This window comes from Myiozetetes cayanensis, unplaced genomic scaffold, assembly GCF_022539395.1.
Source record: "Myiozetetes cayanensis isolate MyiCay16 unplaced genomic scaffold, myiCay2020 scf10, whole genome shotgun sequence".
Lineage (NCBI taxonomy): Eukaryota > Metazoa > Chordata > Aves > Passeriformes > Tyrannidae > Myiozetetes > Myiozetetes cayanensis.
The window spans coordinates 14,596,163-14,620,922 of NW_026086605.1; the positions used below are offsets into that span (position 1 = coordinate 14,596,163).

Here is a 24,760-nt window from a genome sequence, read left to right on the forward strand (position 1 = left end):
CATAAAAGCAGGGGGTGAAACTCAATAGTACAGAAGGCAGGTATAAAACCCACTGTGTAACGTAAGACTGGAAGGAGCCCAGACACTGGCACACTGGGGGTCTGCTTTAGGCTACAAAATCAGGGAGATCAGAAGCACAGGCTTATTGGGAGCATCTGAAACACAGAACCTGCTGGTAATTAGGGACCTTTAACTGCCCACACATTTGTGGGGAAAGGAACACATCAGAAACAGCCTTGCATCAAGTTCCTGGAATGCACTAACAAAAAAAATTGTGAAAGAAGAGAGAGGAACAAAACTAGGAAGAAGGTTCCTCAAAGTTTGATTCTCATCTACAAAGAAAAAAACTGAGGAAAGCCATGCAGGTGGAAAGCACCGCAGGTGAGGAAGCCTGAAATTAGTGTTAGTACTTCTTTGGAAAAGAATAGGAAATAGTGACAGAGTAAAATTAGTGCTTTGTAAGAACAGAGGGTTTGGTAATCTGAGAGGGTTGGCAAGTAAGATTTTGTGCCAAATGGACAGGGAGTTCTGGAAAGATGGTGTTTTGTAAACATGCAGCAAGATAAGGGAGCAGATGTAAATTATCTTAGCGTGGGGGTACGATAAGGGTAGATCACAGACTTCCCCATGGCTCACAGCATGCAAAGGAGAAATGGCAACTCCATCAGCTAATATGGATGAGCACAAAGGAACAGCACCAGGAGAGAGTGACAGAGCGAAAGAGCCAAGTGCTCCAGAAACTGCTCACATCAGGGATTGTCAGCAGTAATGAGGAGACATTTGATAACTACATCGGTGGAAAGAGGCAGACCAAAGAGTTCAGCACCTCCTGAGCAATGAGAAAAGGTTAATAGATTGGTTTATGACACTGAACACACCACAAGCCCTTCCAAAGCTGTTAGTGCGTGTAAGCCCTCCCCCTTTCCACCAAAAATCTGTTTTCTGTTAGGTTTATGTGTTTTCTTTATACTCTACACAGCACCCAGCACTGACTGGTTCTGGTAATGACCTTACATACTATAATGTACGTAAAACTGCTAATTTTAAGATGCAAAATGTATAAAATGTCTTTCTTGTGAGGCTATTTAAATTGCACAGTAAATTGAATTTAATAAATTCTGATCACGTCACAGGAAGCCATATTTCCCACAGTTACAAAAGCAATAACGTAATCAGATAATGAGAAAGCCAAAGTGTGGCTTAACAGACTAGAGGGTGTCACCTGAAAAAGAGATTCACCTTCATGACCTCTCTCACACACACACATGTTGTCAGCACAAAACCAGTTGTAAAACTACTAATTAGGGTAAGAGAAGGCAGGGGATCCCAAGGGTTTGGCTCACAGCTGTCTCAGGAAGCAAAGAGGAATAAATTGGGACAGAATTTCACAATAGTCAACAACTCACAGAATTAAAACAGAAATGTTTAATGCTTTTGTTGGTTCAGACTTCATTTAAAAAAGGATAAAATTGTAAGAGCACAGAGTTAATGTAATTCAAAGCAACAGAGTAAAAGCATGTCTGGTAGCACCTGAGCAGAATGAAAATTATGGGAAGTTTGATGTTTTCAAATAGGCTGAGGTCCGTCAGCAACTATCTACGGGAATTGCTGGAAGACAAATGAGGTTTCAAAAGACCGGAAAAGGGCAAATATACTGGCTATATTTAACAGGTTGAAAAATCAAGGAGATTGCAGGCCAGCCAACATAACTTCAATTCCTGGAAAAATTTTGAAACAAATCATCAAACAATCCATCTGCAAGGAAAGGGCTGGATGCAATAGCCCTGCCATGTGAAGGCAACCTGCCTTCTCTTTGATAGTGCAAAAGGGTCTCATATGTGAGAGAGAGGCAACAGATGTTGTATATCTCTACTTTCTCAAGACTATACCTCCAGTTTTGTGTAGCATTTTAATTATAAAATTACAAAAATAGAGACTACATGAAATTCCATGTGGGGAATGCACAGCTGGTTGGGAAATAGTACACAAAATTGCATGCATGAACAAGTAATATTGTAGCAAAAATTCCATGATTATACAGACAGGAGTGTCACGCACAAGGTACACAAAATAACCCCACTGCTTTTCTCAGTCAAGAAAGGCCTCGGCTACAATAGTGGTCTCATTTCAAGGCAATGAGCTTCAAAAGCATCCCAGACCCACTGGAGAGAGCCCAAGGGACCCCAACAAAACACAGAACCACAAAAAAATTGTAAAGAGGGCTGAAAAGGACCTCAAGAGGCAGAATCAACCACGCACGTGTCATTCAAATTGAAAATAAAATGGACATGAGAAAAGAGCAAATGAAAAGCAGTTGTTCAGCACAGAGAGCAAAAGTCTTCAGGGAAACATGATAACAAGCCTCAAATATGTAAAAGATTTCTGCAAAAGGAAAGGAGTGCTGTAAGCTGTTCTCCATGTCCATGGGAAGAAGACATGCCATCATGGGCTTAAACTGAAGGAAGAGATTTTAAAAATACCAACTCCACAATGATATAGTTAATTATGCCCTAGAACCAACTGCTGAGGGAGGGCACATCACTGTCATCACAGAAGGTTTTAAAACAAGGATAAAGCCACATCATCTGAATCGGTCATCAGTGATGACCCCACAACCTGGGTAAAGCTGCTGCCTGGCTGCCGAGCCCCGAGAGCCTGCTGGCTTTACACAGACATGTTCAGGAGCACCATATATTTCAGCTGTGCACCAAACACCCTCAGAAGGTTGTGCAGTAAAAACAAAGTCACTTTGTTTCAGAATGAGCTCATATAAACAACTGATAATGGCACAAAAACATTCAGTTACAAGAGATTGTTTACCATGATTTATTTTTCCCAGCACCATTCTGTTGATTCTGATCCCAAGGTCTCAGAAGACACCTGCAAACCATCCTCAAAAGGCTGGCACCTCTGCTGGTCATTTACTGTGGGCTCAGTACAGATACTTTTTTAATGACATTACAATTTTCCTGTTACCCTCCTCCCACAAAAACCTCCAGTGTTTCGCAGCAATTCTCTGCCCCTCTTTCCCATTGGAGTTGATGACATAATTGTCTTCCCCTTGCTAACATGACTTCCCCACCAGTATCCCAGTTGTGCTAATCAAGGAGACCAGCTCAGGGAAATGATTTTCACTCTGCTTTTAGCTTTGAATGCTACTTTTTCTTCTTCAGGCCCAACCAAGATTTCAAGCCCCCCAGAGTTTGACTAATTTTCCAACTGTACCAGCTGGTCACACAAAAGATATTGCCTCTCCTTATACACCTTTCCCCAAGCGGATACCAGGTACAGATTTGTCACAGAAAAGGCTAGAAGATGCCCTCTTGAGGTCCTTTTCAGATCTATTTTGTACTATGCTGTGAATGATGTGTGTAACTTATAGGGACTGTGATGGACAGAAGGGCAGAGAGCTTGATCCAAAAGACACTCTTGGGCCTGTTACACAGCCCCAGAGATCATTCTCCTTGAAGAAAAGCTTGAGAGCAAGTGCAGTGCAGACCACCCCGGTGCAGTAAAACAGCTATGATACATATGACTGCTGTGCAGACTACAGGACATTTAGGTTACTGATCCCAAACAAGCTGTCAAAAAGACAAGGAAGTTGTACTTATCTCTGCAACAACCCTCTCAGGTATCACCTCACAAGGTGGCCCCCAACCAGCCACATGGAGTTAGCTGTACCTGGGGCTAAAACCCATCTGGGGAAAACTCCAGCAAAATTAACCAGAGTAGCCTTGCTGCCCAGCAGCAGAGGCACCAAAAACATACCCAGCTCCATACCCTGCTCCCTGCACAGACTCTCTTGCACGGGCAGTCTCTGAGCCATGGTCCTCTCCAGACCCACCAGGTCCCAGACGCTATCGACATGTCCTGCTCCAGGACCACCATCTCCCAGAGCCACAGCATTCGACAAGAATCACAAAACCACCAGGGGAGGTTCACAAGTGCAGGAAACAAACATGTCACAGGTGCTCGACCTGAGCCATGTGATTCACTGCCAAAGAATAAGCACACCTCTGGCTCTTGCTGTCTTTGGGGAGACACAAAAAAACATATTTCTGTGGGACAGTGTCTCACTTGAAAGCTCTTCATACAGACACACTGCCCTCATCTTTGCTCTGTGCCACCTCCACATAAGTTTTCTGCAGTAACCACACACGTGCTCTGCTCCCCAACACTCTGCTTTGTTCCATTCATCCCATCATTACACATCCCACTGGCGAAAAACTGGTGTGCACACTTTGTCACCATCACCTCACATCCCCATACCACTTACCTTGGACAAAGAGGGTCTCTGCCTGGCTGCTTACATCTCCAAAAGTAGACTTTTTTCGAAGAAAAACCTCACACAGATCTCACAACTGCTGTTATGGCAGAATTTAAGCTATGTAATTACCTTAACAGGGTACTGTAAAACACCTGATTGGAGTGTTGGACAAAGAGAGTGAAATCCACTCTTTGGCAACTCTCAGCTCTGTTCCTAGCAGTTGCCACCTGAGTTTAATCCCTTCAAGTCTCTCTCAGTGCAGCTGGAAGAGACACTCTGCTAATGCTCCACTGTGGGTCCACAGTGCAGCATTATGTGCCCTGTGGGGAGGGTCTGCCCTGTTAACAGCTGTTTTTAAAGGCTGTGTTGTATGATATTACAGGATGGTGGGCTCCCACCACACACCCTGTGGTCTCCTCAGCTGAGCTCTCCTTTTCAGCACAGACATGGTGTGGTAGGACAGGCTGGAGAGTTGTCATTATTAGTCTCTTGATGCAGTGAAGTAATCTGAGTTGCAGCTTCAGGCAGAAGGTAGAGCAGAAAGAAGAGATGTTTCTCCATAGTTCAGAACGAGAAGTGGGGCACTATTTTGTTTGCTCTTGATGGGAACTCTTAGAGGGAAATTTATAGTCTGTACTTGTTTCTTGGGAAGCTCAGTTACACTTAGCACTTCATGTAAATACAGGAGGGGACAGTTTTTCACATATGTCTATTGACCTGAATAATCCCCTCTTCCATGGGCTTAACAGGCTTTACTTAATAATAGCGCAGAAACCTGTGGATATCAAGTCTCCTAAAGTACAAATACAATACACTACCCCAGCCCAAACTGGCACCACAGATGGAGGAATTCATATTTAATTTATCAAAGCTTTGCCTGCTGCTGCCCCACTCCCCACAGGCTCACTCCCTGAAACCTGCATGCATTGCAGTTCCTCACACCTCACCTGCTGACAGCCCAATGCTGTGCATTTACCCCTCAGTTCCAGGGCTCCAAAATGGCCTTCCTGTCACCTAAACATTTCTCCTGAGGGCTGCAAAGGAGGGAAGCCTGCTGTGAGGATTGCAACTTCTACTCCATCTGACACAAAGTGTAGAAGAATCACTGCTTGCTCCAGTGTGAGAGAAGTGTTTCTAGGGAAAGATTCCTTCTCCTCCTCTATTGCACCACAGGCTGAGCTCAGAAAGCCAGTTCCCAGGGGAGAGCAGGTAGTGCTGTGCACTCTCCCTCTGCTCTACCACAGACTCACCCTGGAGCACCAGAGATGATGATCTGTAAAATGAGATACCTATCTCTGAGCACCAAGGGATAAAAAGCAAAGATTAATAAACCTCAAAATATTTTATGGCATTTAAATAGCACTGTCACAGATCAAAGGCAATCACTCATGTCAGTGAGGCCGCCTCAGTAAGCCTAGAAAGATCACATACAGAAAGCAGAGGCAAGATGCAAGAGAAAGCCTGCATACAGGAGCCGAGGAACGCTCATACACAACAAGAGAAACCAGAGTGGTCTAAGACAGAGTCTAACATGTGTTCCTGGAGGAATGAGAGCCAGAAAGACTGCCTGGTTTCACTCAGTCTCAGTTGTGTCTTAGCACAAAAAAAACCACATTTCATTTTAAGACACGCTCTTACCTTGGAGGTACCTGCTGCTGGGAGCAGCTTAAATCCCAGCGCAACACAACCCTGCCTGACTGCTGAAACAAGGAACACACTGGGAAATATGTGCAACTGGTGAATAGATTTGAAAAAGCCCACAACTTACGCTGATGCCACAGGGACTGCAGAATCCCATTCCCTGCACTTTGAGAGCTTTCATTCCTAAAGCCATGATGATACTGTATGCGAGCTTGACAGCAATACGTCTTGCCCCCACTTGTAGGCAGAGTGGGAGGCCTGATCTATAGTCTTTCAAGTTGTTCATAGAACTGTGTTATGTGGGAGGAGGAGGTAGAGAATGGGACTTTTTGTTCAAATCACTACAGTGGTAGTGGTAGTAATATGGGAATAAAAATGCCTCTCAAGCTCTCTGAGAGTACCTATCTCATTATAAAGCATCTGTATTCTCACAGGACTTTGGGCAAGATATTCCATTTACGTTTCTTTAGTACAAACAAAGTGCTGCGAGAACTAGCAGTAGTAGGACCCCTCTCACACAGCGGTGTGGGGTTCAATATTCCTCCAGTCTCAGTCGGACACTGAAGGTCAGAAGTGACTCCTAGACACAGATCCCCAGGAGGAAACTCTCCTCTCAGGGATTCAACGGATACTCCATCCCTGCAAACTCAGTTCTTCACTGTCCCTCCCTACACTATGTCTGCATTCTTGCTCCAACACCTTTCCTCATGACCTGGTGACTCCCTATATAGCACTGTACAAACCCACTGTACAGAACAAAAAGAAGTCCTCAAGCAAACTCTGGCTGATTGAATTTTGAAGGTAAGAAATGACCTTCTTACAGACGTACAACCCCCTCTGCCCACCCCAAACACCAGATCCATCACAGAGAAGGGAAATATTTACACAAGTTCGTAGAGTTCCAGTTAAATATTATGCTTAGCTGTCTAGAGTCTATGTTCTCAGACTATGTCTATGAAATAAAAGATTAAACTTCATAACAATTATGAAGTTGCTCTGCTCACATTCAAAGGGAGTTAAAGGACATTAAAATAGTTCTTTGGGTAATATTCTGGTGAAATTGTTCTCTCTCCCCGGAGAGTTAGAGCTAAAACCTTCTGAACTATCCTGTAAACACACTTGGAAAGGCTAAGAGCTAAGCTGATAACCAGGTAGTACCTCTGCTCTGCAGGTTCTGTAAAAAATGTGAGCAATGCCAGAGAGCTTTTGAAGCAGTGAGGGAAGGAGGATAGGGGAGAGCGGCTTCACTTCTCTAGGGAAGTTTGTTTAGTGGAAAGTAAGCAAGTTGTCAGGGGAAAAGCTGACAATGTTGATTCCAGCAGTTGTACTGGGAATAAACAGCCAAGTGGATTACATTACAGAGAATGAGAAACGGCTCTAAGGATCCCATTTAAATGCTGGGCCTTCAGGAATGATGCAATTCAGCCACACTCCAATGCCTAGTGACCCCCTGGGCTGTGCCCTTTGACGGCGCTGACATCACCATCCCACCTCTGTGGGGTCCCCAAGAGGTCCAGCACAGCTGATGTTCCCAGGAGAGCCAGAGCTCACTGATACACTGGAGAGGACACAAACCCATGTGGGCTTCAAGGCAGGAGCTGGACATTGAATTAGGGTTGGCAGCAGAGAGAGGGGAGGTTGAGCAGGACCCGTTTGTCTCTCTCAGCCCAGCAGCACCCAAGAGCCACCATCTCCTCCCCAGACAGAGCTCAGGCCCTCCTTCTTATAAAAGTCAGATGCCTGCCTGCCTTTCACAGGAAAGGGACCTGTCAAGAGGAGAAGGGGATCTTGTTTGATTTATTAGTCTCTTCCTCCTTCCCATCGTCTGTGGCTCATCCAGCTGTAGTGATAAGGAGAACAGCTATGAAAGGACCCTGCTGGCTGCTGGGATCCCATCCTGCTGCCCACTCATTGCCTGAAGACATCAGTCCTTTACAAGCACCATTAAATGTGTATCCAAAATGTGGCAGTCTCCTCCATCCTTTGAGATTCTGTTCTCTGGATAATACAAACAGTTGCCAGAAAAAGAGTATCCTCTCATCTCTGTCTAGGCCATTATCCCTTTATATTTGCTCTTTAATATTTACTGGGTTCACACAAAGTGCATGCTCTGGAAAGAAAAAAAAATCAGCTGCAGCTTAAAGGACTCCAAATTTAGTAATTGCTGCAGACCCATCAACGTGAACAGTTAGCAGGGAGATTTCTCCAGCACTTCAATGCCGTGGTATTCTGCTTAGGTCAGACTGTAGAAAATGTTCTGTTCAGGGGCACCAAATCTGGAGTGTCTGCATAGGTGCCAGCTGCAGAGGCCTTATGAGTCCACCTCCAGTTTCTGCAGGTCCTTTCCCTCCCAATACCCAGTAATCTTGGTAGGAAACAGAAGCAGCCAGAGAGATGCTGATTCATACAGAGGTGAAGAACCGGAGGGTTTTAACACACCTGTGAGTTAGCAAGAACTAGGCCCAGTTTCTAGCTCCAGAGCTGGTCTTGCAGCCTTACCTGTTAGTGTGAGGTTGCTGTATGTGTTTGAAAACTGCTCCTTTAACAAAACCAAGTGCATCTGAGCTGCCTTTTCCCTCTGTAGTTCCAACATTATGTCAGGATGCTGGGCGATCTTACAGCCTTTCTGCTTATCCAGGGCAATGTCGCTGCGAACAATGTCTACAGCAAAAGGGAAAGAAAAAAGGGAGATGGCCAAACCTCAGCTTTCATTTTCATTTTCACCAGACACTTGGATCAGCACCAGCCAACACGTCAGTCACACAACCATCACTCAGAAAGAGCAACCCGAAAAAAGGATCCAAACCTCTTGGATCCACCTATCAAATGACCATCCCCTGCTCAAGTCTCTTTTTTCCCCACAGAAAGCTCAAGTCATATGCTCACGCAACCTACTGGCCTTTTCATCTTTCTCCTGCCTAGCTGTTGCTCTCTTACAATGATAACCCCTCCCTTTCAGGAAAGCGCAAAAGTCTCACAACTTTTAAATTACAACCCCGTTACTGGTGTGTTTGACGCTAAATAATGAGAAAAGACTAAATCTCATTCTAGTAATCCCTTGCTTCCATTTAACCTTGCCTGTCAAAGAGGTGATGAAGACAGCTTGTTTATCTTCAGTGCAGCTATCATAAGTCAGTATGGCTTCTAACTCTTTCAACAAGTGCCTGTACCTTTCTAACTCCTGATACTCAGTTCAGGAGGGAGAAAGATTATTTAATAATTGTTTTATTTTCATATGAGCATCCTATAAGTCATACTGTGAGATAAGAATATGATATTCTCTCTCCTAGACCTACTCACCTGCTGGGGAAATGGAATGATGGAGTAGCAGGGCAGAACAAGAACGAAGTAAGATGTGCACAGTCTAAGCAGGAGGGGAGTGGTGTAAACTAGTCCTTGCAAGGTCCCTTATGAGTTTAATAAACTCTGCAACATGTTCAGATCCACAGGCACCAAATACTGTGTCTAGTTCTTAGAAAACCTTAGGCGGCCAGCTCTGATAAGGAAGGATGGAAGTTGGAGTTCTTCCACCACATTGCATGAGGTCACCCTTTGCATCACGAGGTTGCTCTTTGCTTGGTTTCATTCCCATCTAGCTAAAAGTTTCTGAAGGAGTTTATTGTCAGAAGAGAGTCATGTCTTGCTCCACATACACACTCCAGCTTGGTTCAATTCCAATCTAGCTAGAAGCTGCTGAGGGAGCTTGATGTAAGAAGAGACTCACATCTTGCTCCACACAAACCCTCCAGCACCACTGTTTTTATGCACATCAAGGAACATCAAAGTTGCTTCCAATAGTCATACCCCTGTCTTTTGAAGTGTCCAATCTCAGGTTCAGCAAACTTAGGTTCAAAGCTCCGCTATATTTTGGGCTGGCAGGGAACTGCCTCCAAACATGGGGTGAAGCACTGGAAGCCACATTATATTTCTGTCTCTGAGCCTCCTCCTAGAGTCACTACACTCGTCTTGCCCAGGCTGTGTTCTTCCTCTTTCCTGCATAGTGTGGGATTAGCATAGCTTCTCTAAAGCCTGTCTAAATCATACTGCTCAGAACAACAATGTCATTAAAGTACCCATGGTCTGTAGTTAGGGACATGAGTTCTCTCTCCACCCACAGCTAGCATACTCAGGAGTGGATACAGGGCAGCATCCAGCTAGCATGAAAATATGATCATGAGAAGTGTTTCAACATCCAGCACAGAGGCATCAGTGTGGGGAGATGAGATGAAGCAAGATGAATGAATAATGTTGCTCTGCAGATAATGAGCACATACCCCTTGACCATGTGCTTTAGTCCACAATCTCTTAGGTAGGCACTGTGTAAGATTTGTGCCTCTGCCCAGCTAATGAATGATAAAATCCTAAACAACCCCTGCAGTGTGAAATATTTGGAGAACTGAAGATTGAGAAACATAACCTTACCTCTCTCCTGCACTGGAAAGGCTATTACTATAGCTGCCAGAGTCACCTGGAGCCCATGAATAGGCATTCACCTTCCTGGGTGAAAGGATATCCCTTTCTACAGAACTGAAGGCAACAGCTGTACACCCCTCCATCCCCGAGACAAAATGGAGCAAAACACATCAAGGATGCCCTGAAGGAGGAGAATATTGAGAGGCAGAGAGGTTTGAAACTAGATGGTCAATACGTTGTTTCCAGTTCTCTTCAAACTGCTATAGGGGAGTTTTGTTTGGTAAAAGGAATGGAGGACTTCTAAAACCCAAACCATGGTCAATGTGGACCCATGGAGAGGAACCATTGCCCCAGGACTAGGTTCAGGGGCCAGAACCCTGGGGAGTGCAGGGAGCCACAGCAATGGGTCCTGTGTGACATCCATCTTTGGGGACCACAGGGATGGCTCTGTGTGCATTGTCAGCAGGGCCTGGGGACAAAGGGCAGGCCCAGGAATGAAGAGCAGGAGCAGTGTTGTGTTAAGCTGCTGTGACAAGTATTAGCACACTTCGGCAAATCCTTGGGAGAGTATGGCAGAAGGCATGCAGGGCAGATAGGTGGGAGCACTGTCTGATAGTTGTCTTCATGGGGTTCTCAGAGAGCTGTCACTGCAGACAGTCAGGAACTAGAGGTAAGACATGCGAGGTCCTGTCTTCCCAGATTGAAGGAACCAAGAAACTCACCCAAAACCTAAAAATGGAGGTGGAACCCATAGTCATTATAGCTCCAGTTTAAACAGGGGGCAGATGTCTTAGATATAGAGCTTGCCAAAAAAACTCAGTACCTGGTCCCTCATAGCCTACCAGGCAGTACTCAGTGCAGGGAAGGAGACAAAGCCTCTGCACCACTCTGCTGAACCAGAAGCACTGAGGGAAGAGGGGTGGCAGACCACAGCTTCTGAAGGCTCTGGGGAAATGTCAGCAAGAGCAACCTGAAGGACATAGACAGCCAGGAGCCCACCGTCCCCAAATCTTAAAGGATGAAACAGAAAACAGACAGATGCAAGGAACCCAAGAAGGAAGAGAGTACCCTGGAGGCTCTGGGCAGAGCAGCCCCGAGTGGGCAGGAGGGCATTCACTGCCTTCCTGAGCCTCTATAGAAAGAGGGGAAAAAAAAAAAAAAAGGAGAGAAAAAAGTAATAAACCGCCCGGCAAAACACGGAACCGAGCAGCTCCTGCCAGGAGTGCGAAAGAAGAACTCCAGATGTGGAAGCCCCAGAGGATGCCAAATGTTTTTCCAAAGACGGCGGACGGGGAGCCGTGCCCCTGGCGGGGCCGGGTCAGTACCCTGGCCAGCTCAGCCTGCCCCGCGGCGGCACGGCGGGCCGGACCCCGGCTGCGGGGCGCTGCAGGACGGGGCGCTGCGGGGCGGCGGGGCGCTGCGGGGCGGCGGGGCGCGGGTCCCGCGGCGCGGTGCCGGGCGGTGCGGGCTCGGCGGAGCCGTGCGGTATGGCGGGAGCACACCCGTGTGGCGGTCAGGTGAGCTGCGGCTCCCGGGAGCCATCAGCGCACGGAGCGGGAATCCCGGCGGCGGGGAGCGGGGGAGCGCCCGCCCTGGGACGGCCTTGGGACCCCCGCCCGGCCTGCCCCACCCCGCTGGGAGCGGCTGATGTGCCGGGCTCCTACAGGAGTGCTCCCCTCGCCAGGCTGCGGAGCCGGAGGATGCTGCTTTGCGAAGGGCCGGTCTGTGTCCGAGTGCCTGCACAGATCGCTGTCCCCCCTTGGGGTATCTCCAGCGCTTCCGCGCATGCAGCCTATGGAGGTCACCGAAACCACCAACGGGAATGTTGAAGAACAAGTTAGAAAACACCCTCAGGAGTGGCACAAGCACAGCGATGCCCTTTCCCGGGCACCCCGGGACTGGCTGAGTTCTACCAGTCCCTTTCTGTGAGTCACCTGCACCAAGGGGGTTGCACGAATCATTTCCCACCACACCAGTACCGTGACAGAGAGGTCCCAAGCTCTGACGCTTCCAGGGTGGCACACAGCACAGGGACAGCCGGGGGTGGGGGGTGTTTCCCTGACACACAGAGTGAGCTTCTGTAGCTGAGAATTTGCACAGCATCAGCATGGCCTGTGTGCAAGTCACCGTCCCATGGCTCATACCACCCTCTGCCCGCAGGCAGTTCTGTTCCAGGCGTTATGGAGCAGACAGACTATTGCAGCCGACCACCTGTTGAAGATGGGAGGAGAAGAGCACAGCCCCAGGTTTCTGTGGACAGGGCAGAGGGATTTGGTTATGGTCAAAGGGATGTATAACTCAGCTTTCTGTGGATGTGTTAAAGTGAGCACTGCCCAAAGCCATCACCACTCCAGCAAAAGCCACAGTCACCACTGCCAGGGCATGAGAACAAGCTGAGTTTGCCCATCCTCCTAATGGGATTGTTTGCTTCAGATTTCCAGTCTTGAAAAGGAAATTTAAAAGGAAAAAAACCCTGATTTTATGCTAAAAAGAACTGAATACTTTAAAAAAAAACCACAAAAAAACCCAAAAAACCAAAAACGAATATTAGTAAATTATGTTAATTAAATAGATGTTTAATGAGTGACTAGGCAAAATTCTTATGACTTGCAAACTGTGAAACTTGTAAAATACCTACTTTTTAAACCAATACATTTTGAAATGCTTTTTAAAAAACCCGATTTGTCTGCTGAAATTATTACGAAATGCCCTGTGCCTGTGAAATTGAGAAGACAGCTTTTATTTAGAAGGACAAGAGATTTCTCAAGACACAAACTGCATTCTCATCCTGTCTGTCTTCAATGGGTAAATTTGTGACACGTCAGTGTCCCTTTTTTTTTTTTTTTTTAGCTGGGAAAAATTCCCTGACAATGAGTTCCACAAGTTATTTCCCACTATTAAAAAAAAAAAAAATCATATTTGTTCATTTTATGTGCAATAATTCCACTAGATGCTCCCTGTTTCTTCTGTCATGAAAACAAGTAAATAATCATTCCCAAATTGTCTTCTCTGCATGACACTGAGTTCACAGCATTTATCATAATCTTGGTCATTTTTTCTGAGCTGAAAAATCTCTTTGAATGAAAACTCTGATTATTTCCATCACCCTATTCAACACATATATATTCTTTACACTGATTAGTATGTCAGCACCTAGTTTACTTATAGCATAAGAATGCTCTTGGTGAGTTTTTCCAATTCTTTTCTAATATTCCTAATATTAGATTCACTCTTTACTTCCCAAAATGTATTCAGAGACCAATCCATAATAAATTCAAAACATTTTCCCTGAATGGCAACTGCTAATTTAGAACATATAGTTGTATACAAAAAGTCATAAGTCTTTCCCCTGTGCGTATAACTTCACATTAATCACTTTTAAGTCATACAAAGTTGTAGCATAGAAAGAAGTGTGAAACTTACAAAAATATGTAATTTTTTTTCAGAGAATTAAGGATGCTTATTATAAACAATCAAATATATAACCATAGAAATCTTTTATCTCTTTCATCTCACCAGCAAATAGGTAAGAAATCAGGAATTAATTGTTTGATTGCACCATCTCCTGCAGTTATTAAAGCAACTTTCATGCATGGTTCTAGCAAAATAATTTGAAAATTAAAAAGAAAAAAATTGAGATAAACAGGCAATCTTTGGAAATTATCTCCCTTACCTTGTGTAACATGATTTCTAGAGCCTTTTTTTTTTTTTTTTTTTTTTTTTTTTCATTTCTGAGGAAATAACTGAGCACTGGGACTCCTTACACAGGCAAAGCAGGTTGCAGCTCCTTCCCTGGAGTTGTGGTCCCTTTGAGTTAGAGAGCAGGAGGCTCTTTAGCCTCAGAGCTCATGCCAAGACACAGAGCAGCCCCAAGTCTGGCAAATCCCAGAAGTCCAAAGGACATCAGAGGATCCACATGTCTTGGGGATTGAGTGCTTGCAATGTCTGAAATTCTACAGTCCTCCCTAAGGAGCTGTGTTTGAAATACTCAGAGGGCAAAAAACCCAACTGTTTCTTCTTCAAGCTCTGAAAGGACAGATGTCTAAACTGTCAAGGGACATAAAGCAGACAAAAAAGGGGCCCTGGGTGACCAGAAACAGAAAATGATTCCTTGAATAAAGGAAAACTTGTTTGTTCATTTTTTCCAGGACTATAGGATGGTTCTCCATTCAGAAACATCTGCTGTACAGTTTTATGAGCTGGCAGAGCCAAAGGGACAGTCTCAGTCACATGGCAATAACCCTCTCTGGCTCAGGTATCCTCAAACCCCCAATGCCCCTTATGATCCTCTTCATTAAAGTTGCAGTAAAACAGTTTCCTTTTTTTAACCTGAATTAGTTTTCTGCTCTCTTAACAGAGGATTAGAAATGTGCCAGAGCCAACACAAGGGAAGCAGCAGAAGGACACTGTGTAGAGCATAAAGCAAGCATGGGGGCCAAGCCTTTTGATGGCAGAGAATCAAGAGGTGAGTTTCAACACCTTCAGACATAGATTTGTAGGATTTATTCTGAGACTGAGGCTGCTGCAGTCCCATCTTCCAATGCAGGCTTTCCTTTCAATGCAGCACTGTCCTCTATACCTCCACGTGTCATGCAGCATTCATCAGTTCAGCAGCTGAACAAGCTGAAGTGCAGTCACCTCTCCACTATCAGGTTTTGGCCAGCTAAGGTCTCTGAACTGACTCACCAAATAAACTCATGCTCCAAGCATAGGAGAGGGCAGGAACATGCTAGAAAGAGTAGAAGAATGGGAGTAGGAGCCCTAGCTGAGGTGAGCTCCAGCCCCTGTGCAGCCACACACAAACACATAAAGGAATCCTCAGGCCATTGAACAGTTTATTATCTTCCTTTCCACTCAATACCTAAGACCTTTGCACATATTCTAACAGCATGAAATCCTAGAAGATGCCTGTGCAATACAGACTGAGCAAGGGTGAAAAGATGTTCCCACTGCTGCACAAATTTTGAGGTTTAGATGCACTGTGAGGTACCTGAAGGTGTCTGAAGGAATGGATCCAACACTGAAAGGACACACAGAAAACCTATGCCAGTATTACACAGCATAATGTGAAATTTCCCACACTATATGGCAAAATCTCCTGACTAGTACGGAAGGCTTAAGAAAAATGTCTTTTTCAATTTTTTTGGTTGTAATTGACCATTTTTCCAGATGCCTGGTATCCTCTCAAAAAAAAAAAAAAAAAAAAAAAAGGAGATAAAATAGAAGGAAGTAACTTACGAGCAATTAAAAGAGTATTTTTGAAATGTGTTGTCCATATGCACTTCAGCTCAGAAAATTTTCTGATGCACTACCTACAGCATGCAAATGTGCTCCCCTTCCCCTTTCCCTGCCATGGCCCTCACAGGGCCACACAAAGTGTCCTTTGGTCTCTTCTCAGCCACACAGTCCTGACAGGCTACACAAAGCCTGGGGGCAGGAGGGAGAAGCAAATGCACCTTGAAGAGCTCCAGCTATGCAAAACTTTTCTTTTTCCCTGGAGTTTTCCTTCTCTGCAGATATGCACAGCAGGAAGCTATAAGCAATGTTTATGCCACCACAGGTTGTCCAAAGCTGGTCTTTGTGGGTTTGAGATGAGAGGCAGATGAGGATGCTCTACAGTAGTCCACCAAACTCATGCTGTAGCACCAGCAGGGAGCTTCCAAAATGATCTTTGGGCTCATGCACTGAGGCAGCACCCTTCCTGAACCACACCAGGATTCCACACTACACATAACACTCCAACACCAACCTCCAAGGCAGCATGCAAGTCAAGTTTTAATAAACTCAGTTTCAGAAGAAATTTTGTACTGACAACTACCTGTGCCTTTGCTCCAAAGAGGAGCTGCTCAAGCCTGTTTTCCTAGAGACCAATGTTTCTTATTGTCCCATTCCTCAGACCCAGCTGGTCCTTGGCACATGGGAGGCAGTGAAAAGACAGGCCAAAGAGATTGCTTGTTAGGCAATCCAACAGCAAAAGCAGCATGAGATCTTACATCTTGGTACCTGCCCTGGAATCAGACATGTACCTGTGGCAGGAGAGAAACATCTCCAGATAACAACACTGAGAACAGCTGGTGAAGAAAAACAAACTCATCAGGGCACATTTAAAGGAGAGAAAAGCTTCTCATGCTAAAAATGTTATACCTCTTGATCCTCATACATTACAAAGTCTCCGGCACAGCCCCACCTCCTGGTACCACTGAGCTTGACATACATTAAACCGGGTTTCTGTTTCAAACAGACCCCAGGCTGGCTGATGCTGTATCCAAATAGGGTGGACTCCAGAAAAGACCATCCAGAGTAGAGGCTGGATGGGATGGCAGCTACCTGGTGTACAATACAGATGGGGTGTTAATATAACAGGTTAGATGACTTTCTAATATTTAGCAAAGTTCAGGAGATACATACAGCCATGCTACTATTGACAGGAACTGCACACCCTATGGCTCACCAAGGCCATTTATCACAGGCAACCACTTTTACGAATTGCTCTGTCAGGTATGGTCAAATCTGCCACCAGGTGATGAAACTGCTGTGCCAGTTTTATATTCAGTGTTGAAACAAGTTGCCACATGCACCCTCTTCCTGGGCATCGCAGGCAGCCACCATAGAGCATGCACTACTTTGTTACTTTTACTGACCAAACATGACTGGTCTAGACTTGGGTGAGGCTACTCAGACTTACAAAAGAAAGAGATACACACCTGGTAATACAAGATATTTCCAGGTCTGTGCTTACAGGAAAAAAAAAAAATAATTACTCTGAAACATAAAGGAAGAACCTTTTCTCAGGAAAATGAGGTATAGTTCAGATACAAACCAAAAGCAACTTCTATAACCCTCAGAGAGCACCCATGCTCTCCATGGAAGAAAGAAGTGGAAAAAGATGGGTTGGTGAACCCAAAGGCAGGCCAAGGTAAAAGCAATTTTCAAAAGGTGGAGGTATGCATGGTTGTAACTCTTTGAAAGGGAAACAAATACAATTTTAACCAAAGGGGTGTAGAGTAAAGTGAATCTCTGTGGAGGTCTGATAGTCAGAAAGACAGAGCAGCATCACAGAGACAGAAAAGACCATCAAAGGCAGCAGTGAGGAATACCTGGTCTGAAGAGCAACAGGGTGGTAGAGGGGGATTTACAGGATGAAGATCCCTGCATAGAAATTAATTTGTACTCCAGCAAGCATGGTCACAGGATCCATGAAGGATGACGCAAAGCAGTCCTGTTGCTGTTGCTGCTGCCATCTGAATGCCTGAGATGGCCACACTAATGTGGCCTGTGAGCACACAGTGTGAACACCCCTCACAGTTACTCATTCGCAAGTGCAGTTCTCTGAGCAGTCTTGTGCACGTGCCCTTCACCTCTCAGTCCTGCAGCCAACCAGCTGGTGCAGCTTAGATGAACATAAGATGCGCCCTTCCCTCCCCACTTGTGCACAGACCACATGGGAACACCTATGGGAGCTGCAAAGAAAGCCCAGGCACTGGGATCACAGGCCTGGAGTCTGTATGCACCCACGGGGAGAACAGATGAAAAGACAAACATTCAAAGCATAAAGCAACCAAACTAGCACTTGTCATGTCACTAAAAATCATTAGGGTGATGCATAAGACTTAGAAATTCACTTCTTTCTCTTTTAAATATTTTGTGACTTTTTAAACTAATCAAGCCCCCCAACTTCTTCCCCACTCCCATGCCACTATAAGAAATTTCAGAAAATAGGTAGTGGACATATAAAAGCCCACAAAACACACCCAGCCACCCCAGACAACTTGGGAGAAGGAAGGGTACCTAGCTGGATGATTGTTGGCTTCCCCCATGTCAATATTTTTTGTATGCTGTCTGGTGAAGCTGTAAGTTCTCTGCAGCAAGAGCAAAGTGTATGCCCTGATCCCAAGCAGGTCCTGAGTGAGCCATAGAGGAGGGAACAAAAACAAGACCAGTGCTCCAAATGGAGAAGATGGCTGCTCAGATCCAATACAACAGGGCAAAGAGATGTGCTGGCATCAGGATTTCATTTTGGAGAACTGGATCCCTCTAGTGAAGCACTTACTGCAGCCCCAGCACAAAAGGATGTGAGCTACTAGCAACTCTAGCCCTAGAGTTTGCACACAGATCTTAAGAACAAATACAAAAGCTTTGCTTCCAGGCAGGAAATCCCTTTTACCACACCTTTCTGATTTACACCGATGCTTGATACACACCACATGTGTCCCCTCCTTCCTTCACCCACATTCACAATGGTCCTGTTCCATATTTAAGTGATGAAAAGTTAAGACCTGTGGTTACAACTTCTATGAAAAGCTTCATTTTGAAGGCTGCTACATTTCAATTTTATTGCCATGAGGAAAACTGAAAAAAAAAGAGGCAAAATATTTCAGTTCTTCCTTAACATGAAAGCTGTTGTGAAGACATTTAATAAGTGTCAGTTCTCTCCTGCAAGTTGTTGAAATATTGAAGGTGGGAAAATTTATTCTTACAAATGTTTTGTATGAGTCCTATCCACAATTTTATGCATGACACTTAATTTCTTCTGTTCAAGGTGGCTGTGGCAGGCTCCTGAAGTGCACCTCAGCAGGCAGAGCTTAAAACAAACCCTTTAACCCTTCAACAAGAAGAAAACCAAGGAATAATATCGAGATTGCTTCAGCTAGGAGACCAAGTGAAAGACGGAACACAAAAACTCACCCACCTGCCTGCGTGTGGGAATAGAGGGACATTCATCTTGGAGAGATCAGAAGTTATGTGGGGAAACAGCGGGAGCAAGAGCCATCAGAAAACTGGCAAATGCATCTGTTTTTTCCATTCAGCACCGTGCTGCTGAGTAGATCTCTGCAAAATTTCCTCTGTTCTACAGACCTGCCCAGTGGGATCTGTCTGGTATTAATTGGTCTTCAAAATTACTTATGGAAATATCTTCAGCTAATTTTTGTAAGTCGTTGAGTAAGAAAAAAAAAGTTTGGTGTTCTTCGGTTTAGATTTTAAAAAAAAGAAAAAAGCAAGCAAGAGAGAAAAATCAATGGATTCTTGCATGTGGACATGGTATTCTTAAAATAAATGCCTTCTTAAAAGAAACGCCTTAGGACCTTAGGACGGAGACGTGGCCCTAACTTTTCTACGCATTTTCTTTGTGTGAATTAAGGGCCGAGAAAGGTGAAAGCCTTTTGTGTACTGCGGACCGGGTGGGGAGGAGGGAAGCAGCGGGAAGCCGAGGCCAGGCGGTGACCTTCGAAAGACCGTGGATGGCAGAGAGGTCCGTAGCAGGAGCAGCCCCAGCTGGGCACCAGCTCGTGGAGACCGACCGCCACCAAGCCCGGCGGGGAGCCCAGGGGCTGCGGCGGGCACAGAAACGCGAACAACGGCGACGTCCGTGGGGAAAGGCAAAGGCTCCCGAGAGCCGCGGGAGGAGCGCGGGACGGGGCGTGCACAGGCATCCCGGGGCTCCCATGCCCGGTCTCAGCCAGGACCCGCGGCAAAGTCTCCTCTAGGGTCGGCGCTGCCGGCTCGGGGACGAAGGGAACCGGAGGACGGGGCGAGGGGGATATGAAAAGCCCCGCTCCCCCGTGCCGGTCTTTTGTTCCCGGGGGCTGGCACCCGCCGGATCCACCGGCAATGGGCTGCCGAGCTCCGCCGAGCTCCCCGGTTCCCCTCGCTGGGGAAAGAAAGGGTACGGGAATACTCCCCTGCCCGGTGTCCGGCGGCAGAGTGCCCGGGCGAGACACGGCCCCGCTGGGCGAGGAGAGAGCAGGGCAGGCGGAGCAGGACCGCCCGGCTCCCGCAGCCCCCCGCTGCCGCGCCCGCCCCCCGTTCCGGCCCCGGGGCTCACCGTCCTCGTAGTTCTTGAGGTAGTAGTCGGGACCGGGCCCGCCGCGGCTCTTGGCCGGGTTTTTCACGTTGTGGAACTGGAGAAAGTCCGTCCTCTTGCCCGCGAAGCGCAGGAAGGCGGGGGCCAGGCCCCGCGCCAGGGTCACCAGCCGCCGGGAACTGGGGAGAGAAGCGAGAGGACTGAGGGCGCCGAGGGCCGAGATGGGCCCTCGCTTCCCCGGTACCGTCAACGACCACCGACCACAGGGCTCGAGGACCCGCCCGTGGCGGTGCGACGCGGTACCACCGGCTGCGGGGCTCCGCGCCGGCCGAGCGGCGCGGCCCCGGAGCGAGGAACGGCCCCGCCCGCCGGTGGTGGCCCGGAGGCCGGCGGGCCCGGCTTCCCCCCGCCCTGCCGGCGCCCCCCGGACAAGTGCAGCGGCGTCCCGGAGGCAGAGGCGCTCAGCCCCACGCGGGACCGTGCCGCGGGCCGAGCCACCGGGGAGAGGAGAGAAGCGGGGAGGAGAGAAAAGCGGGAGCCGTCCCGGCTCCGCTTCGCTCGCGCCTTCCCGTATCCTCGCCCCGCTCATTTCCCGGCAGCCGAAAGGACCCTCGGGGAGGGCGTACGGAAGAGACCCGCTCTCCCTCCTCGACTTACCCAGAAGGGAAGGGGCTTTCTGGCTGTCCCAGCACCTCCAGGCCGCGGGCGCTCCGCACCGCCGGTGGAGCCAAGCGCAGCTGCAGCCCGGCTCAGCCCCCCACGCAGGGCTGGAATTCCGGGGAGCGGAGGGCTCAGAAGACCTAGCCGACACCCGCTCTCCGCCCGTCGGGACCCGGGGAAGGCTCGGCTCAGCAGGCGGCCCCGTTCCTGCTGCTGTTTTTTGTTTGGTTTTGACTTTTTTTTTCCCCTGTGCTGCCTCGGCCCCTTGTTGTGCTTTTTGCAGAGGAGCGGTTGCCGGAGCGAGGGGAGCACGACATTTTTGCAGTCATAACTGATAAGTCTCCGAAATGCTTTCTCCATTGCAAACATGTGCATCTTAATGGAAACCATGGCCTCACTCCCTCCGTCACAACAAGCGCCAGCAGCGCGGAGCCCGGCAGGGCTGGGCGGCGGGGCCGCCAGGGCGCCCCGCGGGCGGCGTGGGGAGGGCGCCGGGGGGCTCCTGCCTTACCTTAAGAAATCGAGCCAGCCATCATGAATGATGGAGGGGTCCAGCTGCAGGGAGAGGAAATTCTCACTGATTATCCTGACAGGGCTCTTGGTGTTGACATCAAGGAGAATGAGAGTTCTTCCCTTCACACCTGAAGGTTTCTCCACCGGCAGTGCTCTCCTGTCCCCAGCCTGGGAGGGCAGCGAGAAGGCGGCCATGAGGGCCAGCCCAGGTGCCATCAGGGCTAAGAGCCCTGGGGGGCAGGAGCTGGGACAGGGCATGCCTGAGAGCAGGAAACCCCTAATTAACTCGCTGTCTGCAGGGGCTCGCTGGTGGCTAATTGTCCTTATCTAAAGTGTGGGGCGCTCTGCCTTTTTTTGCAATGTTTTGGTGTTGGTGGAGGGGAACTCACGCCCCTGACCAGCCTTTCTCGCAGCCGGTGCCAAGACTCCTTGCAACCAGCACCGCCCCTTTAAGAGATGCAGGCTCCAGACATTTTTAACTTTTTGAAGGTAAGGGGAGGCTCCTGGTTTAACCCCCTCGGCTCGGGGTCCGCCGCCCTGCTGCAGCCCCGCCAACACCGAGCTTTCGCTTTGCGCCGGCTCCGGGGGCCGCTTTCAGCCGCGGGAGCTCCCGCACCACGCAAAACCGGGACGAAGTCGGGTCACCGAGACACCGGGGAGCTCAGGACGGGGACCGGAGCGCGACGAGCAGCCAGCACGGCTCTAGTTGGTCTCTGGCTGCAGGACCGGCAGAGGCGGTAAGGCAGCGGGGGACGGCCCTGGTTGAGGAAAGGGCGGGTAATCACCCCTAAAAGAACCCTAAACACTACCCGAGGGAAGAGCTCGCTCCGAGCCGCGCTGGGACCCGCGGTGCTAGGCGAGGCCCTCGGAGTTGAGCGCTGGCGGCTCCGTGGGACCCAGCGGGCGCAGCGGGGCTGGGGCCGCCCGTAGTCCGGAGCCCCGGCACGGCACGGTCGGTGCGCCCTGCCCGGAGCCAGCGTCTCGGGCGGTCTTCCCACGAAGCCCGGCCGGGCACTGCAGAGAACCGGGCAAGGGAAATTGAACCGCTGGTCGCCCTTTCCCGCCGGCCTCCGGGCCCAGGGGTGTACGACCCGCAGCAGGGAAAGGAGACGCGCGGCGGCAGCAGCGCCTGGTGTGGAAACGCCCGCATCGGGGATGCAAAGGACAGCGTGGCTCGATGACACCAACGACGGCCCCCCTGCTGGTGCCAGTCCACGGGCGCTGGTTCCAGGAGGGCCCGGGGCAGGTCGGCACGGGCTCGGCCCGCTGCAGGCGGCCGCGGTTCTCAGCGCTGGGCACAAGGTCGTGGCACCGGGCCAGGGATCGGCTGCCGAGAATCCCCGGAGCCTCAGGGAATTTCCATCTGAATCAGGCATTCTCTCCACCAGCAGCCACCTCCCGGGCAAGCCCCGAGCTCCTGCACGCAAGCAGCCGGTGAGCTCCGGGACACGTAGCGCGCCCTTATCTGAGCCCTCCGCCGTCGTGGCCCGCCGGGGTTCCCGTGTTACCCAGGCCATGCGGCACGTAGGGCCGCGGTGCCTCTGCCCGGCCGGGCAGCGGAGGGCTGACGGCGGCTGTGCTGAGCCAGGCCCGGTGCGGTCCGTCGGGGCCCCGGAGCCCCGGGGATGGGGCTCCAGCAGCACCATCTGCTGGTGAGGGGCCCGGCGCGGCGGGGGAGCCGGCACCCACCTGTGGACACCCCTTGCGCAGGGGTCAGGAGGTGCAGGGGCTGCGGGCAGCACCGGTGCTCCGGAGATCGAAGCACACAGATCGCGCCCGCAAGAGCGGGCCGAGCGTCGGGGGACCCGGCGACCGCCCTCGGGAGGCCTGGCCGGGGTCGGGTACGAGCGGCGAGCGCTGCAGGCCGATAGCCCCGGGCAGCCCGGCCCAGGGGTATTCTCAGCGCACGGGCAGCCCGCTGTCCCCGCCCCTGGGAACCCCCTCCAGCTTCTCCTGGTGCCCATGTGGAGCCACCTGCATGCCCCGATCGCCCTAGACAGGGTCCGGGAGGCGGAGGGAGCGGATCAGTGTCTCCAACTGCAGCAAGTCCCGGCGCTCGGCGGAGCTCCGCACAAAGGGAGGCACTCGGGCCTGGGTCCCTGGGAAGCCCGCGGGCAGCGCTGTCTTCCGTGGAAATCTCCACTCCCTTTGTCTCTCTGGCCCACGAAACTCTGAAAGACAAGGGGAGCAGTCCCAGGTCACTCAGGCAAGGGCTGCAGGAGCACGGAGCCACTATGCACTGAGTAGTAACGCGTGGGGGAGGATGAAACCTCTGGCTCTGCTAGGGGTGAGCAGGGAATGCACAAACTAGGATTTGTAGTGAAACCATCCCGCTAAGGTGGAGATGGGAGCAGGGCTTTAGCCGCGCCTGGAAAGAGGCTGCGAGTTCAGCGCGGGCTGAGCCAGAGCAGCAAAAGCGTGCCCGGGGCAGCGAAGCTCTGAGCGCTGGAATAAGTAAGAGGATCCCGGGAAAAGAGCTGTGCAATTTTAGCTGTGGAAAGCCCTGGCATCCCGGGACAGGAAAAAGGCAATTTAAGCCTGGAAATTTGTGTTCGGCTGCAAACACTTCAGCCGGGGCTTGCAATAGCGCTTAAAAATGATCCAGGATGTAAAGCCTCCGCATCAGAAGCTGCTCATTTTTTTCGGCCATCTCCTGAAGAGGGACGTAAGGTTTTGAATCATCTCGTTATTTTTAAATATTTTTTCCTCTATGTTTAGAAGCATGTTATATGTGAGCAAGGCTTCAGGGCTATTTATTGTGGCTACAGGCCGAAATTTTGTATCACGTCTTCCGTTGAGAATGGCTCTGTTTTTAAACAAAACTCAGTGCGTTCTGTAGTAAAAGACAGGAAAACCCCCCTCCCAAGTTATCCAGTTTAACCTCCTTCATATATTTTTTTTTCCTTACAAACAAACTACTTTGGAAGAGAAATGTGTTTATTCTGAAACGTTCCCCACAATTAGTCTCTGCTTTAAACGCAAACTCCGGATGCAACGAAGTCACTTATCTGTGGAGAGATCACCAACAACATAAAACAGCAGGGAAAGAGGCAGAAAAACCTCTCAGCTGCCGAGGTCACCTTCCAGATTCTGGGAAGACAACGACACTAAAGGAAATATTCGCTTACCTGTCCCTGCTGTCCAAACCAGCACCGGGAGCCTGTCCTGATCCTGTGCCCTCGGAAAAGCAATTGCACCCCACTTTGCATCTGGCTCGAGCAACGGCAAGTTAAATCTAAAAATAAAGTGGTTCGGGCTTTTTGCTTGATGGTTTGGCTTTTTTGATAAATTGTAGGTTTGCTGTAGAAAACCTTTAAACGCTAAAAAATCTTTGGTTATCTGCAAGCACTGGGGCAGCATTAGAGGTGCGGGGAGCCCCGGGCCCTGAGCGCGGCGCGCCCCAGGAGCCGCTGCCCCCGCCCGGCTTAGCTCGGGGATAGCCCGTGAACTTGCAAAGGAGGGCC

The 24,760-nt window shown here is 49.2% G+C and overlaps 2 protein-coding genes across 4 annotated transcripts in view; one reads left to right on the top strand and one right to left on the bottom strand.

Annotated features, from left to right (window-relative positions):
• Window positions 1–21,859, bottom strand: part of HPSE2 (heparanase 2 (inactive)) — a 109,750-nt gene extending 87,891 nt beyond the window's left edge. For 2 of the 3 annotated variants that reach the window (XM_050305421.1, XM_050305420.1), the window contains exons 1-3: window positions 21,295–21,859; window positions 20,145–20,302; window positions 8,408–8,569 (exon numbers count right to left, since the gene is read on the bottom strand). In XM_050305421.1, coding sequence (XP_050161378.1) covers window positions 8,408–8,569; window positions 20,145–20,302; window positions 21,295–21,554 — 580 coding nt within the window. In that variant the 5' untranslated portion in view covers window positions 21,555–21,859. The remainder of the gene's footprint in view (window positions 1–8,407; window positions 8,570–20,144; window positions 20,303–21,294) is intronic. The other variant, XM_050305422.1, reaches the window with a different exon arrangement.
• A 592-nt stretch (window positions 21,860–22,451) lies between these two features.
• Window positions 22,452–24,760, top strand: LOC126653280 (collagen alpha-1(XIV) chain-like). The gene is made up of 2 exons (XM_050340836.1): window positions 22,452–22,730; window positions 23,007–24,760. The coding sequence occupies exons 1-2, from the start codon at window positions 22,452–22,454 to the stop codon at window positions 23,469–23,471; spliced, it is 744 nt and encodes a 247-aa protein (XP_050196793.1). The 3' UTR covers window positions 23,472–24,760.